This window comes from Battus philenor, unplaced genomic scaffold, assembly GCF_028537555.1.
Source record: "Battus philenor isolate CCGP_79_NKW_IND1 unplaced genomic scaffold, ilBatPhil1.0.hap1 SCAF_1, whole genome shotgun sequence".
Classification (NCBI taxonomy): Eukaryota; Metazoa; Arthropoda; class Insecta; order Lepidoptera; family Papilionidae; genus Battus; species Battus philenor.
In genome coordinates, this window is record NW_027181661.1 from 8,185,549 (window position 1) to 8,212,737 (window position 27,189).

General features: G+C 32.2%; 3 protein-coding genes across 5 annotated transcripts; 2 read left to right on the top strand and 1 right to left on the bottom strand.

Moving 5' to 3' along the window:
- The first annotated feature begins 2,878 nt into the window (after nucleotides 1-2,878).
- Nucleotides 2,879-16,162, top strand: Glut1 (Glucose transporter 1). 3 transcript variants are annotated; one of them, XM_068776331.1, is made up of 13 exons: nucleotides 3,706-3,864; nucleotides 6,711-6,848; nucleotides 7,726-7,821; nucleotides 8,412-8,572; nucleotides 8,661-8,785; nucleotides 9,931-10,101; nucleotides 11,431-11,567; nucleotides 11,704-11,862; nucleotides 11,963-12,175; nucleotides 13,701-13,925; nucleotides 14,042-14,181; nucleotides 14,572-14,687; nucleotides 16,074-16,162. In XM_068776331.1, exons 1-13 carry the CDS (start codon nucleotides 3,721-3,723, stop codon nucleotides 16,160-16,162), a joined length of 1,914 nt encoding a protein of 637 aa, XP_068632432.1. In that variant the 5' UTR covers nucleotides 3,706-3,720. The 3 variants fall into 3 exon arrangements, with proteins under 3 accessions (XP_068632440.1, XP_068632432.1, XP_068632449.1); XM_068776348.1 differs by lacking the exons at nucleotides 14,572-14,687; nucleotides 16,074-16,162 and having other exon boundaries at nucleotides 13,722-13,925; nucleotides 14,042-14,185; XM_068776339.1 differs by lacking the exons at nucleotides 3,706-3,864; nucleotides 6,711-6,848; nucleotides 14,572-14,687; nucleotides 16,074-16,162 and adding an exon at nucleotides 2,879-2,899 and having other exon boundaries at nucleotides 13,722-13,925; nucleotides 14,042-14,185.
- A 5,302-nt stretch (nucleotides 16,163-21,464) lies between these two features.
- Blos2 (biogenesis of lysosome-related organelles complex 1 subunit 2) lies at nucleotides 21,465-24,131 on the bottom strand. The gene is made up of 4 exons (XM_068763391.1): nucleotides 23,979-24,131; nucleotides 23,458-23,588; nucleotides 22,639-22,750; nucleotides 21,465-22,163 (listed from the first exon to the last, which is right to left on the bottom strand). Exons 1-4 carry the CDS (start codon nucleotides 24,025-24,027, stop codon nucleotides 22,024-22,026), a joined length of 432 nt encoding a protein of 143 aa, XP_068619492.1. The 5' UTR covers nucleotides 24,028-24,131; the 3' UTR covers nucleotides 21,465-22,023.
- Nucleotides 24,132-24,696: 565 nt separating this feature from the next.
- Nucleotides 24,697-26,094, top strand: LOC137921064 (tubulin alpha-1 chain-like). Its single transcript, XM_068763918.1, has one exon. The coding sequence runs from the start codon at nucleotides 24,737-24,739 to the stop codon at nucleotides 26,087-26,089; it is 1,353 nt and encodes a 450-aa protein (XP_068620019.1). The 5' UTR covers nucleotides 24,697-24,736; the 3' UTR covers nucleotides 26,090-26,094.
- Nucleotides 26,095-27,189: the final 1,095 nt, after the last annotated feature.

Sequence of the window (27,189 nt, forward strand, 5' to 3'; positions counted from 1 at the left end):
GCCATTGGCACTAATTGGCTATGCGGTGTCACTTTGGTTCGATTCCGTGAAATAAATTAATGCGTTAGATAAATTTAATTCGCTTAAATCTATTGTTAAATTATCTCAAGATATTTAAAATCTTTGTTTCGAAAAAAAATCGCTGGGGAGGTCAAAATTTTAAAAACAATGGCCGCAGTTTTTTTTCCTATAACATTAGTAGTATAATCGATAGACGTAATCAATCCTTAAATAGGATCCACCATAGATCATAGATCTTTGACCGTTTCTGAATTCTGTGTAATTTAATAGGCTATTTTTCTCAATAATTTGAACATTAACTGGAATCCCGAGACGAAGTTAAGTGACTGCACTGAGGATGTTTGGTAGCGATAGGAAAATAAAAAGGAGTTTTGATACAGTGGTACCTGATCATGTGGGCCGGGAGGCCGGCGGCAAGCTGACACGATATGCGCCGACGGAGGAGGACGAGGCGACACTCAGGGAACTTCTACTTAGGTACGTGTGACCCTAGCGAGAAATCGAAAAAATTAGCTTTCCGCCTTCAATATTGGCTTAACTGCATAGTCGATATTCATAAAAGTCTGTATGTCGGTGTGTCTAAACATTTTTCACCTTTGCTTAGCATCCCAAATATCTTGTATTGCAGATATTTTACCGATGCGATCCGTGGCGCCTCTGTCATCACTCACATTTCCTTTCTTCATACCATCGTACCTTAGACTACCGTTCGAGTTCGTAAATTAGTATCGATGGCCATGACATAACAGTTATTCTTCAATAGATAATTTATCACAGTGTGTTGTCATTTATTAAAACAATTATTAACTTTTCCTAATTAAAGTATGACAAGTATTAGGAAACGCAGCTTGCATGTGTGTGACCGTAATTTACTTTAGGCTGTGGTACGTAGTAATACACCACGCATTTCGAGGAAATCCTCGTGTTTTAACCATTGTGTGAATAACGCAAAAATGCTTAAAAATTTCTTTACATTATTATTCACTGCCTAGCGATAATAATATGCAACAAGAAATATTTTATTCAGTTCCCTCTCATTCCTTGATCCAACGTGTTGTACCCTTGTAGTTTATAAAACAAAGCGATATAAAGAAGAACTGTTTTTAAATATAATATTAAAAGAAAAAACATTTTTCATTCTCTAATCCTTTAAGAGGTTTAAGTAAAACTAATACTTTTTCAGCACGAAATGATGTTAAGAAGATTAATAGCAGGTCTTATTCAGTACTTAATGAGTATTATTTGATATTTTCTAATACAATAATTATTTTCTTATGTTAAAAATTTTAGAAATGTTTTGGTTTTACAACACAATTAAAATTATTGATTAAATCCATGTCCAATTTTTAAGTCTTTGCATATTTTCCTCAACGTTTTATACGAGACGACTTAAAAAAAAACGAAATAAAACGAAAATATACTACATAATATCAAAAATGCATTATTATACCTGTAAGTTTAAATAAAAAAATTAATGAAAAATATATTCATTGTTCAATTCACAATGAAATATGTATATTATATTTTAAAATGTAAATTGAATTTTGAATTGTTCGATGTGAACCGTCAAATGACATTTTCCGTTTCAACAATCAGTATTTCATAAATCGGAACAAAACAATCCACACGCGGTGACTGCATCGGCTTAACATCATGATGAGCCTTTTAATCGCTAATATTATTTATTGGATGGCATACAAAATCGGTGCTTAATTAAATGAACATTGTTAAGTTAGAATTTTGAAACTTTATGTGTTAGGTTATAGTAGCAAAATAAAGTACTTATTTTTTTTCAAAAACATACATCTTGAAACCTATTTCTTGATCCGAAACATAAGCTTAAAAATAATAAGTAAAGTTTAAACATTATAAGTTGTCACAATCTATAAAATCTTTTCATTTGATCGAAATAAAGGCGTAAAATCTTGACGAATATTTTTTTAACATATCACAAAGCTCGTCGCACATATACATTTTTACACCTTTGGTAAAAAAACCGCAAATTTGGTTAAATTTTAGTTTTGCCATACGATTTTTGTTTACCCTTCCTTTATAAATATGTAAAAGTTGTAATAAACAGAAATGACTATTGAAACATTAAAAATCATTGGGTGTATTGGAAAGACAATTTATACATAAATTAATAAGTTTTTTAGGAAAATAAATCATTTATTGCTTTCCTTATGTTTATTAATAAATAAGAGATTGTAATACATAAATTGCCTATATATTTTTAAAGCATTATGATTTAAACAATGCAATATAAGTAAAAAATATATCTTGACATTTAAAGTTTACATATTCACCTTTTTGTACAAAATGATCTTCTGATGGGCGATAAGGCCTAATTGATAGTGTGATATTACAAAAAGTTTGCTAAAACGAAATCCTTAGCTTTTTACCGCATTTTTTAAAATGCCTCGTTTTATCAACACAATAATTTTAGTAGCTATATTACAGTTCGTAGTTTTTTATAAATTAGAGCATCACCACATCGCATACATCAGAAAAATTTAAGCGCTTTTAGTATATGAAAACAAATGATTTTATTTTTTCCCCTTATCATTATTAATAATAATAGTTCATTATTAATAACTTTTTATATAGGTTGGGCAAAAGGTTCCTACGTATTTTATATAAAAATTCGAAGCTTATTTCTATAAGTCTGTTAATACTTAATTAAAGTATACAGGTGCAATTTCGTTCGACGACTTGTTATCATTTTGTAGATACTGAAATGGTGCCGTCGTAGTACAAAAATATGAGACTTCTAATCAAATAGACATGACTATTTTTGACAGTCCTCTCTTGATATTAGCCTAACACTGCCTTAAGTAGTATGTATATACCAAACCAGATGAACATCCGAAGGTACAAGGTTAGGGCTATATTGCGGATAAATTGTAATTTTTGATAAGTAAATAAAGATGTGTGGAATGAAATGAAAACGTTTTCATGATTAAGGATCACACTCCATCCGTTGATTAGTTCCGACCGATTCCTTTCTACTTCTTGTCAAGTCGATGGAGAACTATTAACTAGGAGCCGGAGGCAGAGACCCGGCAATAGAAGATAAAAATAAACAAGTCCTACCCATCCCATCATACAAAGAGCCTTATGAGTTAACCCGGGATTTGCCAATTTTTATGCAGCCTGATCGATCTTCAATTATAACTTTTTCGCACGTTCTTGTCGTATGTGAACCACTTTTAATCACCAGTAATCAATCTTTTTAAAACCGGTTCAGTTTCGTTAAATCTCAATGAAGAATCACTAATGAGTACTACACGCTTCATTAAGTTTCTTTCAGTGAACTCGTGTGGTTCGTTAATATCAACCTTTAAATTTTTAAAGTAAAATAGTAAAATGTATAAAATTTGATGATTTCATCCATTGATTTTTCAGGAACTAAAAAGAAATTAAAAACAGCTTCTTGTTAATTTTACAATTTTTCCTTAAATCACCTTTCTAACGTCATGAGAACCAGGCAGATACAAATCGTACATACAAAGAGATTTTGTTATAAGGACATAAATAAATATTATTTATTTGCCAAAAGACTTTTTCCCCGATCTAATACTTTTGATGAGATCTATTATGTATTTACGCGTTGTGAACATTATTATTAATTTATTGTCATTGAATCATAATTGAAAGTGAAACTGATGTCTTGGCAGCCTTCAGAGACAGGTGAGCGTGATGAGCATGAATCTCTCCGCTAAGCTAGACGAGCTACAGCGAGGCGACCGGCAACTGGAGACCACGGTCGCGCTCTGCGAGATCCGGACACAGCTTCAAGAGCTCACAAAAAGTGTCGAATCATGCCAAAGCGAAGTTTCCGAGGTAACCGGAACCATGCGTAATTTTTTATTATAAGCCAACTGATTAGACATACTTCATTTCCAAACGAATAAAAAATAAACATCATCCTCATTTCATTCATAGGACGTCCGCAGCTGGATAAAGGCCTTCTCTATAGATTTTCAATAAGTCTTTGTTGGATGCAGCATTTTAGAACTGAGATACGCCATTTTTATTATTTTTCTCATAAAAGGGGTGTGTCGATACTCGCTGGCTCTTACGGCTATGGCGAAAATATTCACGGACGATGAGCAGCAACATCTACCGAACATATTTGAAATAAAAAAACTGCGCTCCCCAACCCCCCTGCCATACGTAGCGAGTATAGCGTATTTATAATTTAAGTATTTAAAGTCTTAATAACCTATGGTTACTTACCAAAATATAAAATAAAAATTAACTGAATTAGTCGATCAGTTCTCGAGTTTTGTGCTTAGCAACAAACTTAGAAATGAATTGCTAAGTTAAGCAAAAACCCAAAGAAACAGTGTTTTTTATTAAACTTAAATATTAACACTTCAGCAGTAGAAAGTTCACGGCTGCACATAGACCTCCCTTATAGACTTTTAACAGGATCGCTTGAAAGCGGCCTGCGGTCTTAACCGAAATATACATATAAAATTTCAATTATATTTAGTTATTATAATTCTAATCCCTCCATTGGCGTATACATAACTTGAAGTTTTAAAATATTGATATAACGGCTGTGTTAACCAAATTTATTAAAATAATATTGCTATAACCGAAAATAGAAAGTTTTTGCAAGTAATCAACGAAACGAAAGTTTATTTTTATATTTATTCAATTTCGGTAATGTGTTGTATTTTAGTTTTGCGAGTTGTTGGCGTACTTCTAAATTTAGACAGAAGAGACTAAGTATGGCAGGGTATGCAAATTAGCCTTTGTGAAATCTAGCCCTTGGTATTCAAGTTATAAATAGCTTCCCGGTGTGTTCTCCAAGCTAATAAACTTCTGCTTGAGGGACAACAACACTGAGTAGAGGTACCATTTGGTATCAAGTTTAGTTTGTAAATTCAACGCCGTTGGCCTCGATTGTTTATATGTATTGCCTGTGAACTTTCGTGTCGCTGGATAGATAATATTCGAGATTATTTAAATAAGTTGTCTTCTGGTAAACAAAAAGTTGTTTAGGTTTCGATATTTATATAGTCTTGCAGACATTTGAAAAACTTGGTAGTATTTATATGTATACTCTGGGTGATAGGTCTACGACTAGTGCGTATTACCAGTTACTTACAACATAGAAACACGGTTTAACACTACAGGCCATAATGGCCTAACAAGCCATGGAAAGTGCATGGGGAGGTAGAAGAATTAAAGTAACTGACATAACCCAACGGATTGGCATATAATAGAGGATAGGCGACGTAATGCACGTCTAAGGTTAAAATCACAAATTCGCAAAAGCAGCATAGGGCGTCAACCCATAAGGTGTACAGACGACTTTATTAAGTTTGTCAGAAAATAATAGATGCAGATCGCCTCTAATCGGTAGTATTGGAAATAGATGGGGGTCTATATCCAGTAGCGGACATCTTACTGCTGAAATAATGACGATAATGACTCTTGGTTTAGATTCGAGTCGTATTACGTACATACCTTGATGTAAAATACTCTTAGACTGCTGCGTTCGTTTTTTCTTTACAAAAATGCGTACGCCCCTGACAAAGTTTCTGTACTTTAATTCATTTTCTACATTTTTATCTTATTCAATGGTCGTTCCCACAGGGTTTTCAAGTTACAATTTACAGGTTAATAAGTTTTCTTTCATTCTTTCGTTTTTCACCAGATTGCGCGATGCTTATTCTACATAATCATTCACTAAATATGTAAGCTTTAACATGACAAAACTAAATTCACATGACAAACTTGAAAATTTACCATATCGCTTCTGTTGAAGTCGTGATTATATTAATAAATTTAATATGAATTAAATGTTTAACTTAAAGGCCGTTTACACCTAATGATAATCGTACAACTTATGAAATTTATAACGCATTTTGTACCCAAATTCCGATACTTCGAATACTAGCTAAAATATCCATATTCTTATTTAAATTGCTAAGGTACTTGTAAATAATAAATGCCTTTGGTGATAATAAAGAATAGGTGTTAATTATTACATATAATGTACTGGAAAAAAGGTTTTGTTCTTTTGTATAGTCGTAAACATCGATCCTGAGACGAGCCATGAAGATGGTTGTTGAATTTTACTTTTAGCACTTCTTTTATCAGAAATTTAACTATAAATTTTTGGAAAATCAGAATAAAAAAACACAGCGAGAATCCATCGCTGTGTTGTCAATATCCTACATGTGTAAACGAAGCTGCTAAAATACTCTTTTTTTATAAAATGTGTATAGCAAAGCATAGCATTGGAAGATTGTACTTGCTTCAGAGTTAGGAACTGTGTAAAAAAAAATAGATAGACTTTACTTTAGAAAAAAATGGTTTCTTTTTTATTACATTCCCTGTACATTTAACTAACGTAGGCTACATCACTATTTATCATCAGGTGGTTAAAATCTAGTCCGTTACCGTTATAAAAAACATATGCAATTACTTAATCATTATTATCATCATTTCAGCCATGCCGTCCACTGCTAGAAATAGTAAACTTATCCCATAAATTTCCAAACCGAACCTGGTCTCACAATTAAGACAAATTTATAAAAAAAAAACTTTCAAATAGAAATTATGAACTGTATGTGAAACACAAGAACCACAGAAAAACAATTCAGAATGAATTATTTACTTACATAACAGACATGAAATTTGAAATCGCTAGAAATGCTATTGACTTCTAGGTTAAGCGCGATATGGTGGCCATCAAGCAAGAGCTAGACACGGTGCAGCAAGTAAAGGAAGAAATTGAAGAGCTGCGGGAGTATGTGGACCGACTTGAGGAGCATTCACAACGGAGGAAGCTGAGGCTGCTGGAACAGGTTTGTGTAATTCTTAACGGGATAGTCGGATATGATTCAGCTAATAAACTGTAACTTCATTATATAAATGCCAGTGTATATTATTATTAACATCTCTAATAAAACACACACAAAATTGATATTTAATTTAGTTAAAACATTTCTATGTAAAAAAACATGCTAAACATAGGCTATGCAAATAACATAGTATAATTTGAAGACTTTCAATACAAATCATGAACCAATTGTTCTCAAACGAAAAATTTGATTTTATTTTAAATAATGAAATGTGATTCTACTCAAGAGACTCAATTTAACTACACACGGGTCGCAGACTTTTCTTAGTTTAGTTGGACTTTTCTATAAGTAAAACTTCCTAGAAACGAAACATATCTATCAACGCATTACTTATTTTAAATAAGGCATAATAAATTCGTTAACTTTAAATTTTATATATGAATTGTTAAAATATTACACTTTCACAGTGACGAAAGCTAATAACGTCTATTAAGTTTTATTTTTCTTTTCTCTCTCAATTCAGCCAGTGTCTTCAACTGCAATAAAATTTTGAAGCTGTATTTTTATCTCACTGTAAATTTAAAATCAGAAAAAATTAGTATCAGAAAGATATGTCGTTTAAATTTTAATAAACATAATATCGACTTATCTATTTGAAATCATTGTACTCGTAAAAACACAAAACGAAATCGAGCATTCCGTTTACGAAAAAGCTATTAATTAGTTAAATCTTCATTTTTCTCTTTTCATAAAAATATTTTTTTGTAATTTAGGAGTGCTTTACGATACAAAGTGAAAAGATAAATACTTATTAAAAATCAAAATCTCTTTTAATTATAGGAAAGGTTTAAAAACGGTACGATCCATTTAATTGTTTCAGGGGCTTACATTCTTCCTGTCGTATGCCATCTTGGCAGCAGTTCTTGGGATGCTACAATTTGGCTACAACACTGGTGTCATTAATGCGCCCGGCAGAGTAAGAATTGTTTATTCCATTTTTTCACATTGTCCTTTTGTGCCAATTACTTACGCATCTTAGTCAAAGCTTTTTTTTTTGTCTTTTTTCATAGTTGCTACCTGATATAACCATACAGATCAAAATGACAGTAGCCTTATTTTTTTCAGTCGATAATTATTAGTTCTCTAAAGATTTATAGGCCGTTTTACTTATAAATGTAAAAATTTTAAATCTTTCTAATATATGTACACAGAAAATATCTATCTTACGTTACTGAATCATCACGACATCTTTGGAACCATAAAACTTGAAATTTGGTAGGAATGTTCCTTTCGCTGAATAGAAGTCAGCTAAAAACGGATTTTATGAAATTCTACCGAAAAATGCGATTGAGGTGGTATAATATTTTTATCAGCATGTAAAAAATTACCAAGAATGGATTTTACAAAATTTCATCCACAAATGACAGCGCGAGCCATGCGTAGCGAGCGAAAGACAGCTAATTTATTGTAACGTTAGCCTCATGCAATCAATATGAATTTACTTTAATTATTTTGATCAACCTAAACGAAAGTTCTGAAACTAAAGTTTACCATGTTTATCTGTAGAACATCGAAAATTTCATGAAAGATGTGTACAAGGATCGGTATGGCAAAGACATACAGGATGACGCGGTTAACACACTGTATTCGATTGCGGTTAGCATCTTTGCCATCGGGGGCATGCTCGGCGGTTTCTCTGGCGGCATGATTGCAAATCGATTCGGAAGGTAATATAAGCTGCTATTATTATATCTTATAAACAAATTAAATTTTTATCAACTTATTGTTAAAAACCTAATGTTTGTTTCATCACAGGAAAGGTGGTCTCTTGCTCAATAACATCCTCGGCATCGGCGGTGCTAGTCTCATGGGTTTTACTAAAATCTCCCACTGTTATGAAATGCTTTTCGTCGGAAGATTTATCATTGGAGTCAATTGCGGTAACTTTCCAATTCAATCGCACAACAACTCCTCTATTATTTCAGCTTTAGACACTTTAAGCCCACACATTGTCTCTACAAAGACGTTGATAAATTTACACCTCATAAATTCAAACCACGAAATGAACCAAACCTATTAATTAACTGACGCTATGCCGATCGATTTTAACGTTTTTAAGTATATTAAGTTATTAATTACATTTATGCGTTAACAAATTCAGGATTATGGCAAAATATTTTAAAATGATTAATTTTTTATGTAATTTCAGCAATTGAAGCTTTTGAAATATATTTATTATTTTAAAAGGCGAATATTGTGTTGCAAGATAGCTCTAGCAATTTTCTTTTTAAATTGCATCGGATTACTTGTTGCTGCGATATTGAAATTCACGGAAATATTGCTCTTTGAAGCGAAAACTCTAGGTTAAAAATAAGAGCATTCTCCGAGAAATATGCTTTAAAATAAAATCAGTTTCACAGAGAACTTTGAAAGTCTTGCACATTTAAAATCTCCAGTGAACAACAGACTACGAGTACATTAATTCTGTTGTTCTCTTGATTTTTTATTATCGTCACAATTAAACGAAGATGTTGCTCATACGTCTTACACATTGTTAAATGTTTCAAAATATAATTTTTAAATCTTGTCATTAATAAGAATTTATTTTATTTTTATATTTCGTCTATTGCTGTACGTCTGAAAGGTTATCTAACCAATTTTAATACACTTGTGTTCATTCCTGAAGCAAATATTGCCCAAGTGAAGTAAATTACCATAAAAAGCACCAATCACTACTGAATATTAAAAATAAATGGTGCTAAAAAAATTAAAATTAATTCTTGTTTACTATTTGCCTCTACAGACTTTGTACTATCAGAAGTTATTGACTTGTGGCATTCCAATAGAAAAAAAGTAATTAATGTACCATGTTTCAGAAAAATCACTTTATACACGCTGATTGGAAATAGGTATAAAAGCTTTAAAGATTTTACTGACAAATGAGCTACACATTCATCCTTTTAAAGCTTTTATATTTATAACCAATCACCATGTAACTAGTTAAGTATTATTGTAAACGTTCGACTTGTTGCTAATATATTGATGATGATTTTATCAACATTACGAGAGGTGGACTGCGTTACAGGCCTGAACACATCATTAGTGCCAATGTACATTTCGGAGATTGCCCCACTTAACTTGCGCGGGGGTCTTGGAACCGTAAACCAGCTAGCGGTAACTGTCGGACTCTTGTTGTCTCAAGTTCTTGGCATAGAACAGATACTTGGCACCGACGATGGATGGCCTATACTCCTGGGTAAGTTTCATCATCTTTACCTACATTACCTACATTAAAACTTTATATTTATAATTTAATTTTAGCCTCATTGTCATTATCATTTCAGCCATAGGATGTCTACTGCTGTACAAGAGCATCTCTTATATATTTTTAATAGGACCGATTAAAAGCGGTCTGCGTCCTGCATCTTCCAATGACCTTAACAAAACGCCCTTCGGTGCGCTTGCCGATCCTTGATCTATACTCGAGAACATTAAGACCCTAGCAGCCATTTGTTCCGCCTGTAGCCTGCCCACTACCACAAATAAGCTAAAATTGACAGTTTAGTTGAAAATTGCCAATTTTAGCCCATTTTTTATTATTTTTAAAATAAAAAGAATACGATCCCGAAAATGCATTTTTGTAATGAATCTAAGGATTATAATAAATGTTATGGAACTTTCAAAATTTAAGTAATGCTCTATATCTAGATTATCTTAAAATTTAAGTTATTTTCTAGGTAAAGTTCATCATAAATTATCAAGTTAGATCAAGTTCGGCATACATATGTCATTCGTGAATTGCTCAAATTTCGTGAGAAGATTTTGATTTTGTATTAAATAGTGCAAATATAATTATCAATTTACACTCATTTATTTCTTTCATTAATTTCATTTTATCTTCCAATATAACAAAGGATCAAACATTGTCTTAAAAGTTAAACATTTCCATATTCAACTCGGCATTGTGTTTTCACACGTATTTTAACTACCAGGCATTGCACAGCTTCGCTAAATAGCGCAATTCAGTTCAGTGATTCCGAAAGTGTGAATCGCACGCCTAACCGCAAATTTACACAGAGGCTGTTGTGAAAATTCCGCACATGCAATGGATGCCACATCAGCGGTAGACCGTCCAAAATACTGGCTAATATTACGTGTCAATTTCTAACAGCCTAATCATCTATTCAAACGCATAAGCCACGTGGTGTGTGAACTTTTCTAATAATTTTAAAAATAACATAACTGTGTTTTTTTTTTATTTTATCATCAGGAAGATTATATCTAATGGCAAAAATTGTCAACGAGAAGGCATTAAAAACGATCGATAGACCGTCGTAGTCTGCTGTTTAACAGTGATGAATCAATAAGGCCATTGACCTATACTGATAAATTTTGTTTATCGATTAATTATGTCATACAATACCAAATACGGAGTTGAAATTTCAATACAGCACACTAAGACTAATACAACTCTGCATTCATTTAGTTCATGTTGTACGTTTTAAATATAAGTTACAATATATGAAATACGTTGCGTAGGGGCCAAGGTCAACGCTATGTACTACTAGATTTTGTAATCTTTAAGGTCTTGCGATCTGCCCTGCAATTCTTCAACTTTTGCTACTACCCGCCTGTCCGGAGTCACCACGCTATTTGCTTATCACTCGTCAATGGGAAGAAGAGGCGCGACGGGCTCTGAGAAGATTACGAGCCAGTAACCAGGTATAAAATTATTATAGAAACACGAAACTTTGTGTAAATGTCTATAATTACAAAAATTTATATCACAACATATTGCGTAGAATATTTTTCGAAGAATTGATTGGCCAAATATATTGGAAAATGAATTGTTTCACAGGTGGAAGAAGATATCGAAGAAATGCGCGCTGAAGAAAGAGCCCAGCAAGCGGAAGCTTCAATATCTATGAGAGAATTACTTTGCTCGCCTACCCTTCGCGCTCCCTTGCTAATTGGCGTCGTAATGCAACTCTCGCAACAGCTCAGTGGAATTAATGCGGTCCGAATTTAGACCTTTTATGACTACGTACCATATTATCGAACACAAGATTATTTTAATTTTTTACGTACAGTTGAGAATAAAACATGTCTGTCGACAGGTATTCTATTATTCAACATCACTTTTCACGTCATCTGGATTGACTGAGGAATCGGCCAAGTTCGCGACGATGGGGATCGGCGCGATCATGGTCGGGATGACCCTAGTGTCTCTACCGCTCATGGATCGCACTGGACGCCGCACACTACATCTTTATGGCCTTGGTGGAATGTTCATCTTCTCCATTTTCATTACAATCTCTTTTCTCATAAAGGTGTGTCTTATAAAATAGCGTCAGCGTGTTTTATATTTTATTTGTATTGTAATAATGAAAGGTAATTAGAATTCTTACAGTAAAATCTTTGATAAAATTACCTTTTTGGATGAAAATTTTGTTATCCAATTAATTTAAACTCGCTTCACTCCATAAAATATAATGCAGTAGAATAAGATGATTTTAGAATGTTAAACGTATAGTGTAACAAAACATTTCTGGTTCATCGATTAACTAAATCTCAAGACAATCAAAACCTGAAAGTCTGTAATTTGAACAAATTCCTTTTCAAGTTTACAACCTTAAATTAAAAATAGTTAAAAGATAATTGGAACCATAAATAGCGCACAAACAACACAAATATCTAATAAACAATAACCAAACTGAACCAAATATATTTATAATGCCTCTTCACTAGTATAAGTGGTGAAAAGTTAAGAAATAGATTAAGATCGTAATATCTCACACAAATGTAGAATTCCTTTGAGTGAGATATTTTTTGTGCAGCCCATCCTTTTCGTCCCATTGCAAAGTAAACATATTAAATAACAAATAATAAAGTTAATGGCGAAGAAGGAAGGGCGCGCTACATATGTTTGGTTACGTAATTCAATATTAACCAAACATGTATCATTCTATATAGATAGTTATTTGCTTGCACACGCTTTTTGACGCTTTTTCGATATTTCCAGTGTAATGAGTGAATTCATCAATTATTGCTTTATAATTTATACATCTTCAGGTCTATTCCAATCATTTCTTTATTTTAACTTTTATTTAATAAGTATTTGTTAATATGGTTTAGAACCAAATTGATAGATATCCACTACTTTTATGACAGTACAAAATTAAAGATTTCGAAAGTAACAGTTTTAATTTTTTGTGTGTCCTATGTAGACAGCTTTGGTGATTAAAATAATTTAGTATTGTTATGGGTTGTTATTAATTGTTGCATGAAAGCATTTTCGTGTTTTAGTTATCCATTTCCTCACAACTTCACGTTTAATTTGCTTCGCTTTGCGCTAGCATCCCCTCCCACTGTACGACTTTCCTGTTTCCGACACCGGAATCTCGGTAGGAAGGCTTTACAAGTGCAAAGAAATAAATTGACAAATATAAATGTTAGGCACATCACTCACATAGCACCTGACACAATTTTTTTTGTCACACTATGTAACGACGGAACGACTTGATAGCATCACGAGGAGCTCTGGCGCACGCCTTTGAAATAAAGCAGACTTTTTTTGTGTACACAACACTGCTCAAAAGCAGAAGCACATCTCACTATTGCATACTCATTAAAATTTAAGAAACAAACAGTTTCCAACGCTATGTCGTATTTTTGAACTTCAGCGTCTAGAACTCACCCACACCCGCAGAATCCGTGCTAGCTACCAATCAAACCAAATACTTCGTACAGACATGTCAACACAATACCAACCGTAGCGTGGTGTGCATTTATGTTTGTTATTTATTTCTTACCGGGTCGGGTATAGGAAAGAACATCATTTCTACTCCCTGATAGGAGTTTTTCGGCTATGTGCAGGAAATGATTGACTGGATGAGCTATCTGTCCGTGGTGTCCACTCTGAGCTTCGTGGTATTCTTCGCTGTGGGACCTGGCTCCATACCCTGGCTGATCACTGCCGAGTTGTTCTCACAAGGTCCACGGCCGAGCGCAATGGCAATTGCCGTATTAGTTAATTGGATGGCCAACTTTGTTGTTGGTATCGGGTTTCCAAGCATGAAGGTGAATTTATGCATAAGAACACATTTTATATTATTAAATACATTCTTATGACTGAAATATAATACGTATGGGCATTAACTTATTATTATTTATTCAATGTTCACTTCTCTTCGCAGGCTCTACTGGAAAATTATACATTCCTGCCTTTTAGTGTATTCCTTGCAATTTTTTGGATTTTTACGTACAAAAAAGTTCCTGAAACGAAAAATAAGACCTTCGAAGAGATTTTGGCACTGTTCCGGAATTCTAACGGCAGGTAAGAGAAATTGTTTTTTTTTATATATTTTTTCCCTTTGTGATCTCCCCTTTGCCAAACACGAACATTAGTCCTTACACCTCATATTTGTATGGCACCTATACCACTGGCAAGTCATAGCCATCGGCACGCGAAGCACTTCCAGTTTAATAACAATTAACATATTGAAGTCTCTTCAGGATATAATTTTACAAAAAATCAATCAGTGCTAGTAATAAAGTAAATACATTATTAACCTCTACAAGTTGCATTACTCTTCTCATGTTATTTTGCAAACAATAATACCGTATAGAACCTTTGACGGGTGTATAAATAACGGGGGTTTTGCTGGAAATCTCCAAAGCGACGTTAGGAAACCGAGGGTGGTGATGTTGATGGTGGTGTGTCCAGGGACAGTTTCCGTGACAGCCGGCTTTACGGGAGCATGATGAATTGCGTGAACGCCCTTGAACAGCAGCTGCCGCCGCCGCCACCGCCAGCGCCTCTCGACGAGAAGCACGACTCACGTGAGTTACACCACACCCCATTACGCCCCATCACAGTCTATCACACCCCAACATACTTCGTCACACCTCATCACAACCCATCCAGTCGCACCCCACAGCTTACACCTACACCTTAATAAATCCTTTACACATTCGTCCCCCTTACACGCATTTCCTCAGTTAATTTTTAAAATAACGATGCTTATTTATTAATAACTCCAACTTACAAGTATATTCCAGTTTTACAAGAACCTATATTCTAATATATAAAATAAAAAACTTCTAAACGAATGCCCTAATAATTGCCTTAAAGCTTTATGACTAGTTAATTTTGGCATTATTACTTATAAATTAGCGAAATTAGGAAGTAAATTAAAACAAAAATACATTTTATATTGTTTTCAAATTATTTACGATTGCCCATACTCATGGACTAGTTTTGTATATATATTGTCATAAAATAATCCGAATATGTGACGGAGTAAACGTTTCCGTGTTACAAGAATAATTATGTTCATTAGTATTTTTTATTTCATTCACGATACGTTCACATTGTGAAATAAATCAAAAAGAATCTGTAAAAAAATGACCTAAACATCATCATAATTCTATGCATTATCTGTTGTTAGAACACTTGTCATATATGTGCCAGCCCGCGCAATCCATTGCGTCATAACTTTTTTATACATTTTACTCTTTTCAAAGCTTGTAATACCTTGCAAATGTGAACACTGCTTTATTTAAACTTATTTGTTTCAATATTTATAATGGTTGAAGTATTGGTTGATTATGTATGTATCTATTAGGCAGGGCGCATAGACCTCCTAACGTCTTTTATGATGCGAAGCTGAATGGTTCCAGAGGAGCCTCGACTCGGGCCACATATAATTCACAGGATAAAGAGACTACCGAGCTCTTAAATTGCTTAGACGGATGCTCCGTAAAATGACCCAAGGGAGCTCATGGAGAACCTCGGCGTGGGCTCTCATCCGCCGATAGTATCTGTTTACCATTACGACACTGGGGCATCCGAGAGGGCCGAACCTGACTCGGTTACCTTTTAGTTAGTGCCTCGCAACCAATCCAAAAAAAAAGTTTCGCTCATCAGGTGATTCTTGGCACTGAATCATGGCCCATTTCACACTATTGCGACACACAACAACTGTAGCTGCTAAAATCTTCTTCTGTTTTTGATGTTGACTCTTGTCTTTAGTTTTATCTTTTCAATTGTTTTGTAATTATAGTCGTGTGTGTGCCATTGTGGTGTGTAAAAAATATTTCGGAAAGCGCCAGGAGATGAAGTGAAAAATCCAGCAACTTTTCTATGTTGTAGGAGAGCGTAGTTGTAGTGTAGGTGAAGTAGTTGTGAAAGCGAAGTGTTGGACGTTGGTTGCGCTCTATCTGCAGTGTCGGAGCAGTCGTCGGGCGGCGGGGAGGCGGGGAGGGCGCCGCCGCCGCTGCCTCCGCCGCGGTTCCCCGCGCCCGGCAATGTCTGACAATGGGAGATCGCTGCGCGTGCGCCGCTGGTCGCCCCCATCAAGGCCGCCGCCAACTTCTTGTTTCATGGACTCAAGCGCCAAGCCGCGGGCCACGCCACTATCACTACCACACAACAAATGTTCTAAATCGATGTGATTAGGCTAATAATGATATTTAGTGTTAAGTCACGGCGTAAAGTTTATATAGTTCTTTAGTCTGTCATTTTATGACGTAATTTACGAAATACATAGGTACCGTGTAAAGTACCAATGGTTTATTGTACCCATTTTAATTAAGTCTTCATGAAATTTTATTAAAAATATAAGGATTAATTGAAGAAAAACTCAATAGAATTGGAATACGGCGTTAATCTGGGTGACTTTTTTGGGAGCCGTTCCAAAATAAACAGTTGAATGATTCTAGCTTCAGATATTTATAAAAGTTTACGGATAAGTAATCGAAAATGATGAGAATTAATGCATTACATAAAATAATAGTAGATTTTTTTTAGTAATTTCTAGAGTGGAATGACTGTGAGGAGCTAGTGCGTGCTCCGCACTCGATCTGGTCAAGGCGGGTCAATTGCCAATTCGTGGTCAAATAATGTAAAATGGGTACGACGGCTGCATCGTGCTTAACACATTAAAAGAAATCACAAACGAACTGTCGGAGACACGTAGAGAGTAAAGTGTACATACATGCTGTGACGTTATCAAATTGTTGATTTTTATACATAATTATTGATTAAATTATTTTATAAATGTTTTATTATTCTTTTAACGTAATTATTATTGTTATAACTATTTTCTATTAACTGATATCATATTTGAAATGACCGAAATAACTATAATTACAACATAAATTATTATAACAAATAAATTATTATTAATAATAACAATCTTATTATTATTATTATTGCTATGAGTTTGACAGCTGACAGCTACAGTTTTATTGCAGTTGGGAATTGATAATATATAAATATTTACATATGTATACATACATACGCATATGCATATATATACACATATATACATATATTTGTATGTGTGTGTGTGTGTGTGTGTGTGTATGTTTGCATTTCTACACAATACATATGATTTACACAGAGAGCAAAATGTTAAAAAAATTCACATTATTTATGTTATATTTATATTTTGTTGCATTTACGTCAGTAAAACGTTAAAAGATCTAATTTCCATTCCGTTTCTCCAATAAGAAAGTAAAAAATATGGTAAGTTATACAATTTGTGAAGACTTTTAAGTATGTAAAGCTTTTAAACTTGTATGCCCCTAGAAAATCGACAAACGTTTCATTACTTATTAGTTAGGGTTGAGTAGATACCACAGGGTTGTATTCAATCTGTTCGTCCGTGCGTCTGACAAATGCTCAATTCAATATTAAGATTAGTGGATTCCGTAGCGTGTCGTTTGTGGAGCAAGGACGGCCTAATGAGTGTGTTACTGTAGATTCATCGTGGCGTTGACTGGTTACTGTGAACTTTACCTTACTGCCATTTCGTGTTACAAAAACTTGTAAAAAAAATAGTATAAAATTATTTTCAAAACACAGATGCTAATAGTTTTCAATAACAATAATACCTTATCCTTACATCTCACTAAAGGAACTATGACATTTCTATTTCCGATGTTTTCTGACCACAATTCATGAGGTATATATAAGGAGCAAAAAACGAGTATTTCCATGTTAAAGAGATTTAAGTGGCATACGGTACGTGTAGTTATTAATATTTTTATTAAACTTTAATACGATACCGTTGCAGTTAATATAACAATGCATTTTTAATAAAATTGTAATTTTATGTCAATTAAATAATCTACAATAAAACATATTCTAGAATGCTTTTATCTTTCTATACTGAGTCCATACATAACAAAAACTCCTACCACCTTATTAGCTAATAACTATTTAAGTTAATACCAAACACCATGAGAGCAAAATATATTTGTGTCTTGTGCTTTAAACAAAATTGTCATCTATATTTTCCTTGTATAATAACAAAAAAGAAAAAGTGATAAAACTAATTCCATAGACAAAGACTGTAATATAATAACAGAAAGCTGTGCAATCATCGCCTCAATAAAATATTAAATAGATAATAAGTTAAAAAGTCGTTTACAATATTCTAAAATATTTACTAACAAAATTTGTCGTACATGGCAACATACCAAAAACTAGTTAGGATATGGAAAATGTTGCTGTCGTTAACATAAATATTATATACAATTTATAATATGGTAATGTTATTATGAGCAATGACAAATCGTTATTTTATATTTAGAGAAAGTTCACAGATTGTTAAGCAATCGAGTTAAATGTTAAATTATTCGTCGTAAATTTTTAACATTTTATTGTAAAAATATTAGTTGGACGCATTTTATGTATGCTCAAGTTTAATGTAAGCAATTTTAATACCGATAATCAATTGGTTGTTACACTGACGTGGAAACAATATTTCAAGTGTTCCCTTATTTGTAAATACATAGAGTTGGTCACGTTGCGACCCCCGATGCACGGATGGACAGATTCGTCGGCAAAACAATGTCTCTCACGATAGTAAAGAGACCCTGAATCCTTATAAAGCACTATCCACAGTTAATGCCACGATTATCTGAAACGCATTTAATATACGGAACGTACTCCGTTAATTGTACAAAAGAAACTTGTAAAATTTTATTGTAACTAATACTTGTTATAAAAACTTTAAAATAAACAAACACGCTCTTTTATTTCATCCGCACGACTCCCATAATCTTTTCCTCCATCTCTGTATCAAACTTGTATTGCTGAAACTACAACAGCTAAAAAGACATTTGTAATGAAAAGTTCCATACATTACAACATAAATCTTGTGAAGTCATACATTCAAACTATGCACTTACGTGCTTTAGAGGACACTGAATATATAGAAAAATACGTTTATACAATTATTGCAATTATTTTATCATAGAGCATTTTATGTAATTCAAGGAAAAATAATAGCAAATATTGAGTTTTAATTACATTTTTGCAAAGTTATTCGCTTAGTTGAAATAATTATTTTTGTTAAAATTCTTTCTCATCCAAAACCGAAAATCATCGCTTAAATGGTAGAATTAAAAAAGCATTTGCACCCGTTGAAAGAAAATTAAATCCTAGCCACCACCGGCCTGGAATACTGATCTGCTTAGAAGACCTGTTTAAAATGATATTTAGCAATGTTGTATACATTATAATATCAACCATGTAAATAAGTCAACAAACCAACTTCCACACATTCCAATCAACCAAAAACTCTTGATTGCTTATAATTACTCATAAGAATTCTTTAAAAATATATTTCAATATATATAAAAAAGAGTAGCAAGTTTGAAGACATTATTTGAATCTTAATTAAATATGCATACATTCCAACATACACAGAATTTAACTTTATGAAAACAAAATTTAGATTTAGTTTATTTTTACTTCATATATTTATCGTATGTCTTTCACTATTTTTTATGTGAGTTAAATTTCGGCGCATATATAGAAAATAGATGTAATTAATGGTCTTGAGCTAATGCTCTACTAAACCAAATAATCAAATGGCACCTAGTTGATAGAGACACTTCATCAATTATTTTAAAATCATTTAAAATGTCCTACATTAAACATTCCCTAAAATTTAATTTTGGACTAGTAACAAGGAAATAAGAGCATACAGTGTCCTTAAAATTATTGATTAAGTGATCAAACGGCTGCTTCAATAGACCATAAATGTTAGCAATTCTTAATGTTTGCAATACGCAGTAGGATTGTAAAATCACAAGCCCATAAAATCAGTCGTGTTTAATAAAGATATAACTGTAAGAAGAAAGTGGTGATTGATTTTAAAAACATAGTAATGAATTCATAACATTTCTTTGAATGAAGATGATTTATTCGAATTTTTGACGGTTACAGATAATAAAGAAGTTTATAACGACAAAGTTTATACGTTGGTAAATATTTTTTAATAAAAATTAAATTAACAAGTGGTAATAACGGATTATGCAAAATAAAGCATTAACTCCTATCATAACACAAGAATCTAATTTTTATGAAAACAAATAGAGTTTTATCATTTTTTATTTAGAAAGATTTTTTGAAGAAATATTCGTAATCTTGTAAAATAGTAGGATTATTATGGATTAGATTTTAAATTAATAATATTTTTCAACGGTTTTTAACTACTGGTTAGTTTAGTTAATTTTACAATATTAGAGTGGAATTAATCACGAAGAAAAGATTTATAGACCAAAAATGTCAAATAAATACATTAACTGTGTAATTATTTTCAAACGCAATATATATCGACAATGTATCATCTGTCTGTTTTTTAATACCAAAACTAAAACGTAAACAAACTGGTCAAAAAAGTCGTCAAAGAAAAAAAGCAATATCTACTTAGCCCAGGTGTAGCATAAACTCATGTAAAAATGACCTTAAGTTAACTATCTATATAAATGTGTGTTTTAAATTCTAACAACTAGAAAGTTCTTTTTATGATTCTGCCTAATCTAATCACGTTCGGCAAATGCTACACAGTTTATAAAAAATTTGTTGTCCACGTAGATAATAAATGCCTATATAAATAAAGTGCATATATACATTGCAGCCAATTTTTTTTCTCATGACTAAAATACTGAATCAAGTTCTTCCATTGTAACTAGATTTACTTCAACAATAATAATACTAGCCAACTAGGTAGTCAAAACTTCAATCCCAGAAAAAGAGAAATTTTGGACATCAGTCACTGACACTGTTAATAAAAAAATTTTTAGCTTGTTATGTGTGTATAACATTTTTGTAAAGCCTATACCGAGACTTTTAAGAGAATCCTCAAGCTTGATCATCATCATTTGAACTATAGATGACCTTAACGGGGTGATCTATCTATTTTATGGGTGGTTCCTATGTTGCACTTACCAATCCAAGGGGCTTGATTTAGCTTAGTTACTAAAATGTTTTGAGCTAAGCATTCTCAGCCCTACCCCATCCAATATGGAGAAACTTTAAATACCTCCAAGTAAAACAGACTTTCTAATGCAAAATACAACAATATATTGATATCATACATGGTGTATAATAGTTTTAAAGAACGGAAAACTAACAATTATATATATTGAAAGCATATTTCATAAGCTTTAAAATGAACCCATTATCTCATAAAACTGCACAGTAATTAAAAAATTAGTGTTGCCCCCCATTACATTTTTAAAACAGAAAAGTATTTAATATAAAAACTTCTATATTTTGTAAAATTTCACCCTTTTTATTTTAGTTTTTACATCTACCTTATAATGAAACAATGCAAATTTTCGCTGTAACATCTTTATAGTTTAAGGACAACAAAATTAAATGTAAAAGACTAAGATTCACTGTTAAAGTTCCTTTAATTTTTATAACTTTTTTAAAACGTTATTAAACAACAAAATGTAAAAGAGTTCATTGTTAAAGTGTGCAGTTGAGTAATTAATACAATAATTTTTAATATCATAATACATGATTACATTTTTAAAACAGAAAAGTATTTAAAGGAAAAACTTTTTTTTGGTTAAATTTCTCTGTTTTTCTTTTATTACATATATCTACCTTATAATAAAACACTGCAAGTGTTTGCAGTAACATTTTCATAGTTTAAGCACAAAAAAATAAAATAATGGACATTCATTTGTAGAATCCAATTTACTTTTACCATAAACATTTTTAAATGTTATTAAATATGGTTGCATTTATTAAAATATTTACTAAAATGTTAAATATCTGTAATTTAAAAACATATTGACAGGATCTAAAAATATTAACAAATCTTAAAACTAAAAGAGTACAGACTTAATTATTTTAATCCAATACAGCTTATATTTCTTCTAGCTCTTTGAAACGTTTTTTGAGTTGCTTTGAATAGCTATCAATTTGATAAGCAAATACTTCAATCTGTGATACTTGGGCATCAATTTCATCAATTTGCTGCAGCAACGGTTTGATCAGAACATCATCTGAAATACAAACAATTAAATGTTTTATTGATATGAATTGTGTCCTTCCATATATCATATATTGCAATACATTTCATGCTTTACTAGTAGAAAGATCCAAGATCAAAATCACTTTTTACATCACATTTCTGTATTGGGCTGGTTTTAATGCTACTACTGATGACATTGTAAGAATAAATACAAGTATAGTCATTTTAAAAGTACAAATGTTGTTTCTTCTTTCTTATAGTGTTTTTTCATTTGCTAAAATAAATCTGTAGAGGAATTATAAAATTAATTGAAGCATAAAAAAGATAAAGAAATGACAATCCATGAACATAATTGAAATGTGATAATGTAGTTTCACGGAATTAATTAAATCTTTTTCTAACTTTGGTTGACCTTTAAATACAATGTATAGCAAATATTTTTATCTTCAAAAAAGCACTACTCTAGTGTTATTGATATATTAAGAAAAGAACTATTAATTACTTACACATTTCATTATAATCATTGATAGTTTTGGTAAGGTTTACAGACAAGCTTCTTAAATCCGCATATTTAGTGATGACAAGCCTATTTATTTTTTCCAAAAGAATGTAATGTTCCTGAAATAGAAAATTTACATACTTTTAAAGTATAAATTAACTTATAAGAAATAAAATACAACCATGCAGTTACTATAGATGTTCAATACTTCTGAGATACTATGTGCAGGGTATTTGAATATTTCTGCCTAAAATATATGATTAAATAAAAATTATTGGAAGAAACTGTGCCCTCCCTTTCTTAACAATGATATAATCATTACAAATAAGAAAGCTACAATAATAGTGATATTTAAAAGGAATTTAAAAATAATTTACAAAAACTAAATTATTTATGCTGAAGGGCATTTATTGTGCATAAATGGAATCCTAACTAATAAATAAGAAATGAATATGTTAATTATCACAGTGAAAGTGTTAGAACGGACCCAGAATATTCTAAAATAAATGTACTAGGTAATAGCAGGAAATCAACTTGTGCATCTTATTCCATAAATAAACCTAGATCAATTTAAAGATTCTACATATGTAGAATTAGAGATCAGATATAGATTAGATTCAGATTAAAATATTTTAATCTGTCACAGATGAACAATGCAATGTGTATCATCCAGTAACTAAATCATAATTTTTTAATAATTAAAAGAATGTATAATACTAAAAAGCTATTTTTAATCACACATTTCTATAACTGTTTTTAAATAATAAACCTGCACCCTTCATAAACATATATATTACATATGCTAAATAAGTGATTCAATGATTACCTGCCCAGCAACCATTTCTCCCTGTAAATAATCATTTGTGCGCTTAAACATTTGAGTTGCTAAACGGCTAAGGACAGGATCATGTGGATCCAATATTTCTAAGCTTGAATGACTTGGGGACATGAGAACATCTGTAAACAATTAAGTAGATAAATATAATTTTAAAATAAAGCCACCACTAGAGTAATATTCTACTTATGAGGAACTTTACATAAAAAGTTAGATTATTTTTAGCTATTCATTAAAAATACAAATAATCACATTATTCTCACTCATATTTTATATAAAAGTTGTCTACTTTCAATGAGTTTTTATAATAATTTAAAACATTATAATGTAATTTATATATACAGGTCGTTGAAGCAAAATCTTAAGTTATTTTATTAGTACTCCATTAATTGGCAGTAGTCATCAAACGTCATATCTATAGATTAACTAAAAAGTTTATGACCGAACGCATTGATTTAACATAAGTTTAGTTTGTCTATATTGTTGATTCAGTTGAAATGACAAACGACTACCTTTATTTCTTTCCCCCATTGCCCATTTGTCCACCTCCTCATGAGACATATTAATTTTTTCAATTTAATGTATATATCAAATTATAACAACTTTTGTTTACATTCTACTTTTCCTTCACAAAATAGTATACGTTTCATTAATCAATGATTACATTACTTCGTTACGTTGGCAGCTACGGATAAAATGTTGCCAAAATATTAAATAATAAAGTCTTCAAACTAGAAACAGAAATTACTTATTGTGAATCTTTTAGAAATCAACCAATTTCATGAAAATGATTAATTATTTACAACGATGTCATCAGAAATTGTATCTATGATTAAGTACCATTATTTAAAAATCTATCTGTTTTTTATTTATAGATTTGTATTCACAAGTTATCAACGCAGCACTCAAAAAGTTTTGAGAGCCAAATAAAAACGATCTTCTATTTATTCAAATAAAAAAGGTAGCTCCTAATTCGTAATATAACATTACTTAATTTTGCTTGCATGTGCTTAATTTTTATAATTCGTTGCTGAAAATTCGTATCCTATTTTCGATAGCGCCTATGTACCTCTTTAATGTATGATCTTTTAAAAGAAAAAGAGGAAGCAAATTATTCAATCATATTATTGGCCACTAATAAATAAATTTTGAATGTAGAATGAGAGTAAATATTTGCAAAATTTAGTATTTTGTTCAGACGTTTGGATCTAGTGCGATTGGAATATCGGCTTAAGATTTAAGAAATTATATTTCATTTTAAGCTGTAAAAATGCGTGAGTGTATATCCATACATGCCGGGCAGGCAGGCGTCCAAATAGGCAATGCATGTTGGGAGTTGTATTGCTTGGAACATGGAATACAGCCCGATGGCCAAATGCCATCAGACAAAACCGTTGGCGGAGGAGATGATTCGTTTAACACTTTTTTTAGTGAAACAGGTGCAGGAAAGCACGTTCCCAGAGCGGTATTTATAGATTTGGAACCCACTGTTGTGGACGAAGTTCGCACTGGTACATATCGGCAGTTATTTCACCCTGAACAACTAATCACGGGCAAAGAAGATGCTGCTAACAACTACGCTCGAGGACATTATACTATCGGTAAAGAAATTGTAGACCTCGTTCTGGATCGAGTGAGAAAACTAGCCGACCAGTGTACAGGCTTGCAGGGATTTTTAATTTTTCATTCTTTTGGGGGTGGTACAGGTTCTGGTTTCGCTTCTCTACTCATGGAAAGACTTTCTGTCGATTACGGTAAGAAGTCTAAACTTGAATTTGCTATTTATCCGGCACCACAGATATCTACAGCGGTGGTGGAGCCTTATAATTCTATTCTAACTACTCACACTACCTTAGAACACTCGGACGCAGCGTTTATGGTTGATAATGAAGCTATTTATGATATCTGTCGTCGAAATTTAGACATCGAAAGACCTACATACACAAATTTAAATCGTCTGATTGGCCAAATCGTCTCTTCTATAACAGCATCGTTAAGATTTGATGGTGCCCTTAATGTCGATTTAACTGAGTTCCAAACTAATTTGGTACCCTATCCAAGAATTCATTTTCCTTTGGTAACTTACGCTCCAGTGATATCGGCTGAAAAAGCTTACCACGAGCAACTTTCTGTGGCGGAGATTACCAACGCATGTTTTGAACCAGCAAACCAAATGGTAAAATGCGATCCAAGGCATGGTAAATATATGGCTTGCTGCATGTTGTACAGGGGTGACGTTGTTCCTAAAGATGTGAATGCTGCGATTGGAACAATAAAAACTAAGCGCACCATTCAGTTTGTAGATTGGTGTCCAACCGGTTTCAAAGTGGGAATAAACTACCAGCCACCAACTGTGGTACCAGGAGGTGACTTAGCAAAGGTGCAACGTGCAGTCTGCATGCTCTCGAACACTACGGCAATCGCAGAAGCTTGGTCGCGACTCAACCATAAATTTGATTTAATGTATGCGAAGCGAGCTTTTGTTCATTGGTATGTAGGTGAAGGAATGGAAGAAGGAGAATTTTCAGAAGCTCGCGAAGATCTGGCCGCTCTTGAAAAAGATTATGAAGAAGTTGGCATGGACTCTGGCGAAGGGGAAGGAGAAGGCGGCGAAGAATATTAATTTCACGATTGCTTCACTAATTATTTTTAGGTTTATTTTGTTTTTTAGGTCTTAGTAAATAATGTTAGTTTCATTGTAAAACAACTATTGGGTCTTTTTCAATAAATTTTCAAGTCTGTTTCACAATTACTTTTCGTACAACTATTACCTGTTATAAATTTAAGAAATACATTTCAATCTACAGGGAATTTGTTTAAAAAAAGGCGTCTATCGGCTGTCTTAATAATTCTAAACAATACTTTGAAAATTTTATCTACTTCAATTAATCTTTCTCGTAAAATATTGCGTAATAAGCGTCGCTTGATTTTGATGTGGATAGCTTATGACGTGCAAGACTTTTTGTATTAAAAGTTATTTGAGAATTGGTCATGAACATGAATGACATTGTCAATAGTATATAAAATTCATGACTTCCATACGGAAAGGCTATTGCGGAATGCTTGCACTCCGTTTCATCGCCTAATCAAACTTCATTCTGATATTTAAGTGTGAAGAATATTATACCAACAACATTATAAGCGTTATGGTAAACATGTGTATGCAAATAACTTTAATTACGTAAGGAATTTAAGGGTTAAATGCATAATGCTAGAAAACTCCAACATACTACCTAAACGCCATAAGTAGCAGTGAATGCATAGTGTTGTATATCTGCAACACAAGTTTTAATGAGTACAAAAATATAATATGTATTTATTTTTTTTCTATTTTTCCCTGCATTGTAGTGTAATTATCATTATAAGACATATGTATATTAAAAATATAAATAAGTCATGCATTTAAGGGTTAAATTATTTTATTCTTCGAACATGAAGTATACCTATATTTCTTTTCAATAATTATTGTATTTCTAAAAGTTTAAAAAAAACATTATCATGTATCAATTAAAAACACATTTGTATACAAAAAGGTAAAGAAGTCATTATGAAGAAATGTTCGTAATTCTAAAATTTATGTAAAGTTATAAATTTTTCTTGTCCGTGGCTTGATTTAATAAATGAGCTTGATACCACGAAGGCTTTGGAAGAGTTGCAAGCCTTGTTTTACTCAAATTTGAAGTCAGGCACCTGAAAGTCAATATATCTGTGATAATTCAATAA

Excerpts from the sequence above, each read along its gene's own strand:
- Glut1 (XM_068776331.1), top strand. The coding sequence starts at position 3,721 with ATGAGCATGAATCTCTCCGCTAAGCTAGACGAGCTACAGCGAGGCGAC. Across the intron at positions 3,865-6,710 it reads GCCAAAGCGAAGTTTCCGAG|GTTAAGCGCGATATGGTGGC; the intron begins GTAACCGGAACC and ends ATTGACTTCTAG. Across the intron at positions 14,688-16,073 it reads CGACGAGAAGCACGACTCAC|TGTCGGAGCAGTCGTCGGGC; the intron begins GTGAGTTACACC and ends CTCTATCTGCAG.
- Blos2 (XM_068763391.1), bottom strand. The coding sequence starts at position 24,027 with ATGTCTCATGAGGAGGTGGACAAATGGGCAATGGGGGAAAGAAATAAA. Across the intron at positions 22,751-23,457 it reads GAGAAATGGTTGCTGGGCAG|GAACATTACATTCTTTTGGA; the intron begins GTAATCATTGAA and ends TTTCTATTTCAG. Across the intron at positions 22,164-22,638 it reads CAATGATTATAATGAAATGT|ATGATGTTCTGATCAAACCG; the intron begins GTAAGTAATTAA and ends TTTGTATTTCAG.
- LOC137921064 (XM_068763918.1), top strand. The coding sequence starts at position 24,737 with ATGCGTGAGTGTATATCCATACATGCCGGGCAGGCAGGCGTCCAAATA.